This window comes from Carcharhinus amblyrhynchos, unplaced genomic scaffold (genome assembly GCF_965287045.1).
Source record: "Carcharhinus amblyrhynchos unplaced genomic scaffold, sCarAmb.v2.hapA chromosome_1026, whole genome shotgun sequence".
NCBI classification, from domain to species: domain Eukaryota; kingdom Metazoa; phylum Chordata; class Chondrichthyes; order Carcharhiniformes; family Carcharhinidae; genus Carcharhinus; species Carcharhinus amblyrhynchos.
In genome coordinates this window covers 1-5,000 of record NW_027650766.1, presented here as the reverse complement: position 1 = coordinate 5,000, position 5,000 = coordinate 1, and the positions used below count along the sequence as shown (strand labels likewise).

General features: G+C 54.5%; 1 protein-coding gene across 1 annotated transcript in view; it reads right to left on the bottom strand.

Moving 5' to 3' along the window:
• LOC145340445 (guanylate-binding protein 3-like) overlaps window positions 1–3,868 on the bottom strand; it is a 17,516-nt gene extending 13,648 nt beyond the window's left edge. The window contains exons 1-2 of the mRNA XM_080184912.1: window positions 3,749–3,868; window positions 632–741 (exon numbers count right to left, since the gene is read on the bottom strand). Coding sequence (XP_080041038.1) covers window positions 632–741; window positions 3,749–3,829 — 191 coding nt within the window. The 5' untranslated portion in view covers window positions 3,830–3,868. The remainder of the gene's footprint in view (window positions 1–631; window positions 742–3,748) is intronic.
• Window positions 3,869–5,000: the final 1,132 nt, after the last annotated feature.

The window sequence follows — 5,000 nt, the reverse complement described above, 5'->3', positions numbered from 1 at the left end:
CTGAGAGAGAGAGAGGGGACTGAGAGACACCAGTCAGTGTACAGATATCTCCCTGAGAGAGAGAGAGAGGGGACTGAGAGACACCAGTCAGTGTACAGATATCTCCCTGAGAGAGAGAGAGAGAGGGGACTGAGAGACACCAGTCAGTGTACAGATATCTCCCTGAGAGAGAGAGGGGACTGAGAGACACCAGTCAGTGTACAGATATCTCCCTGAGAGAGAGAGAGAGGACTGAGAGACACCAGTCAGTGTACAGATATCTCCCTGAGAGAGAGAGAGGGGACTGAGAGACACCAGTCAGTGTAGAAAGTACAGAGAGCCACCATATATTAAACTGATCAATGTCTGGGCCCTATTTGTGACTGTAACAGTATATTCGGCACCCAATGCTTTTCCCTCTCCCCTCTGTGCTCTATGAACGGTATGCTTTGTCTGTGTAGCGCAGAAGAAACAATACTTTTCACAGTATCCCGATACACGTGACAATAATAAATCAAATCTGGAAAAGTTATCCGGCTGTGTGTTCCTCGTGGAAGGTCCGGGTGTGGGTGGGGGTGTGGGTGTGGGTGGGGGTGGGGGTGGGTGGGGGTGGCAGCGGGGGTGGGGGGGGGGTGCGGGGGGGTAAGGATACTGGAGGTCCCTCAGGGACGTCTGCTGGATAATATCCTTGCTGTTGTAGACAAACAGGCTGCTGAGGAGGACGGCTAAAGCCATGATGGAGTTATCGTTCTGTTCGTCGCCCTGAGGGTCAGAGACAGAGAGACAGGAGTGAGAAGGGGGCCACGGGGTCAGCCGATTCCAGACTCCCCTCCACCCCCTGCCCGCACCCCCCCAACTTACCCCAGAGCCGCCCCCAGATTCCTGTTTAAGATTCATTCATGGGGACATGAGGGTTCTCCGTCTGTCTGGCAGGTTCTCCGTCTGACCGGTTCTCCGTCTGACCGGTTCTCTGTCTGGCCGGTTCTCTGTCTGGCCGGTTCTCCGTCCGGCCGGTTCTCTGTCCGGTTCTCCGTCTGACCGGTTCTCCGTCTGGCCGGTTCTCTGTCTGACCGGTTCTCTGTCTGACCGGTTCTCTGTCTGGCCGGTTCTCCGTCTGGCTGGTTCTCTGTCTGGCTTGTTCTCCGTCTGGCCGGTTCTCTGTCTGACCGGTTCTCCGTCCGGCCCGTTCTCCGTCTGACCGGTCCGTCTGGCCGGTTCTCTGTCTGACCGGTTCTCCGTCTGGCCGGTTCTCCGTCTGGCCGGTTCTCCGTCTGGCCGGTTCTCTGTCTGGCCAGTTCTCTGTCTGGCCGGTTCTCCGTCTGGCCGGTTCTCTGTCCGGCCGGTTCTCTGTCTGGCCGGTTCTCCGTCTGGCCGGTTCTCTGTCCGGTTCTCCGTCTGACCGGTTCTCCGTCTGGACGGTTCTCCGTCTGGCCGGTTCTCTGTCTGACCGGTTCTCTGTCTGACCGGTTCTCTGTCTGGCCGGTTCTCCGTCTGGCCGGTTCTCTGTCTGGCTTGTTCTCCATCTGGCCGGTTCTCTGTCTGACCGGTTCTCCGTCCGGCCCGTTCTCCATCTGACCGGTCCGTCTGGCCGGTTCTCTGTCTGACCGGTTCTCCGTCTGGCCGGTTCTCCGTCTGGCCGGTTCTCCGTCTGGCCTGTTCTCCGTCTGACCGGTTCTCCGTCTGGCCGGTTCTCCGTCTGACCGGTTCTCCGTCTGGCCGGTTCTCCGTCTGACCGGTTCTCCGTCTGGCCGGTTCTCTGTCTGGCCAGTTCTCTGTCTGACTGGTTCTCTGGCCCGTTCTCCGTCTGACCGGTTCTCCGTCTGGCCGGTTCTCCGTCTGACCGGTTCTCCGTCTGGCCGGTTCTCCGTCTGACCGGTTCTCCGTCTGGCCGGTTCTCTGTCTGGCCAGTTCTCTGTCTGACTGGTTCTCTGGCCCGTTCTCTGTCTGGCCGGTTCTCCCTCTGGCCGGTTCTCCGTCTGGCCAGTTCTCTGTCTGGCTGGTTTTCCGGCTGGCCGGTTCTCTGGCCGGTTCTCTGGCCGGTTCCCTGGCTGTCTGGCCGGTTCTCTGACCGGTTCTCCGTCTGGCCGGTTCTCCGTCTGGCCGGTTCTCTGACCGGTTCCCTGGCTGTCTGGCCGGTTCTCTGACCGGTTCCCTGGCTGTCTGGCCGGTTCTCTGGCTGTCTGGCTGACCGTCTGGCTGGACTGGAACTTATTGCCTATCCCTGGGGTTGCCTGTGGGGGCAGTTGACCCGTGGGTCACATCTGGGCCAGACCAGGGTAACTACAGCAGATTCCCATCCCCCGAACGGACGTCAGTGAACCCGGGTGGGTTTTTGGCACAATCGGTCATCAGTAGATTCCTAGTTCCCTGATATTTTTATTGATGATACACTGAAGGGGGTGGCACAGTGGGTTAACACTGCGACCTCACAGCGCCAGGGACCCCGGTTCGATTCCCAGCTTGGGTCCCTGCTGGGAGATGCCAACTTCTTAAAAACTCACTCACAGAGATTTACAGCAGGGAAACAGGCCATTCGGGCCAACTTGTCCATGCTGCCCCTTTTTTTTAACCCCTAAGCTAATCTCAAGTGCCCGCGTGTGGCCCATATCCCTCTATACCCATCGTACCCTTGTAACTGTCTTTTTAAAAGATAAAATTGTACCCGCCTCTACTACTGCCTCTGGCAGCTCGTTCCAGACCCTCACCACCCTCTGGGTGAAAAAATTGCCCCTCTGGACCCTCTCCCCTCTCACCTTAAACCTCTGCCCTCTAGTTTTAGACTCCCCTACCTTTTGGGGAAAAGATATTGACTATCTTGCTGATCTGTGCCCCTCATTATTTTATAGACCTCTATAAGATCACCCCTCTACGCTCCAGAGAAAAAAGTCCCAGTCTATCCAGCCTCTCCTTATAACTCAATCCATCAAGTCTCAGTAGCATCCTAGTAAATCTTTTCTGCGCTCTTTCCTTGCAGATGGAAGCCTGTCTGTGAAATGTCAGGCACCCTGCTGTGATAACGGGTGGTTGTGAAATCAACCATGTAGCCCTAATCTCGTGCAGTTTTGGGCGCCGTACTTACACAAGGATATTTTGGCCTTGGAGTGAGTGCAGAGGAGGTTTACTAGGCTGATGCCGGAGTTGAGGGGGTTGAGCTATGAGGAGAGGCTGAATAAACTAGGCTTGTACTCGTTAGAGTTTAGAAGAATGAGGGGAGATCTCATTGAGACTTATAAGATGATGAATGGGATGGATAGGATAGAGGTGGAGAGACTCTTCCCACTCAGAAAGGACAGTAGGACTAGGGGGCACAGCCTCAAGATAAAGGGGGTGCGGTTTAGAACAGAGTTGAGGAAGAACTTCTTCACTCAAAGGGTGGTGAATCTCTGGAATTCTCTGCCCGTTGAAGTGGTGGAGGCTGCCTCGCTAAATATTTTTCAGACGCGGGTTGATGGGTTTTTGATAAGCGAGGGGATTAAGGGTTATGGGGAGAGGGCGGGAATGTGGAACTGAGCCACGACAGATCAGCCATGATCCTATTGAATGGCGGGGCAGGCTCGAAGGGCTAGATGGCCTACTCCTGCTCCTATTTCTTATGTTCTTATGTAGCGGAGGCTTATATCAGAGCGAAATAGCAAGCGTTTTATTTTTAATGGTTTCATTCTTTGGTCTGGGAATCGAGGCGGGGTCAGGGAATGGAATTTGAAAGGCGGGGGAGCCATTTTTTGAAGGGAATGAAAGAGCGGGGATGGGTGAGAAGTGTGAGTCTCACCTTTTCCGGATCTCCAATGCCCTCGCAGTCCAACAGGAGAAGTTGCTGATCTGTCTTCTGCGGGTGAGCCAAACACCACATCCAGATGCCTTTGGTGTGAGACTGAACGGTGTGTCCCAGCGAGAAACCTTTGGAGAGAGAAAAGGTTTGTCTTTTGTTCGGAGACCAGACGAGTGTCACTGGCAAAAAGCCTGCATTCTGCTCAACCCAATTGCCCTTGGCTTCTGAAGCAGGTAAGGTGTCACTGTGTGACTCCGGAGTCATGTGTAGGCTGGATAAGGACAGAAAATTTCCTTCCCTATAGAACATCAGTGAAACAAATGGGTTTATCCAAAAGATCGATGGTCCTACCCACAAGAATACAACATCAGGAAACGTAAAGGAGAACATGCCCCGTCTACGTCAACAGGGACCAAGTACAAAAGGTCGAGAGAGCTTCAGGTTTTTAGGAGTCCAGATTTCCAACAACCTGTCCTGGTCCCCCCCGCCACACCGACACTATAGTTAAGAAAGCCCCACCTCTACTTTCTCAGAAGACGAAGGAAATTTGGCATGTCCGCTACGGACTCTCACCAACTTTTACAGATGCCCCATAGAAAGCATCCTTTCTGGATGTATCACAGCTCGGTCTGGGATCCTGCTCTGCCCAAGACCGCAAGGAACTACAAAAGGGTGGTGAATGTAGCCCAATCCCATCACACAAACCAGCCTCCCATCCATTGACTCCGTCTACACTTCCCGCTGCCTCGGGGAAAAGCAGCCGGGATAATTAAGGACCCCCCCCCCACACACCCCGGACATTCTCTCTCCCACCTTCTTCCGTCGGGGAAAAAGATACAAAAGTCTGAGGTCCCGTACCGACCGACTCAAGAACAGCTTCTTCCCTGCTGCTGTCAGACTTTTGAATGGACCCACCTCGCATTAAGCTGATCTTTCTCTACACCCTCGCTGTGACTGTAACGCTACATTCTGCACCCTCTCCTTTCCTTCTCTATGAACGGTATGCTTTGTCTGTATAACGCGCAAGAAACAATACTTTTCACCGTATCCCGATACACGGGACAATAATAAATCAAATCCTTTTCCTTCTCCCCTCTGTACTGCCCCGCGGCGACGCCCGGATCCCTCCCCCTCCAAGCGACGCCCGGATCCCTCCCCCCCCAAGCGACGCCCGGATCCCTCTGTACCCCAGCGACGCCCGGATCCCTCTGTACCCCAGCAAATTGATCCAGGAGAATCCTCTTACCCGTCC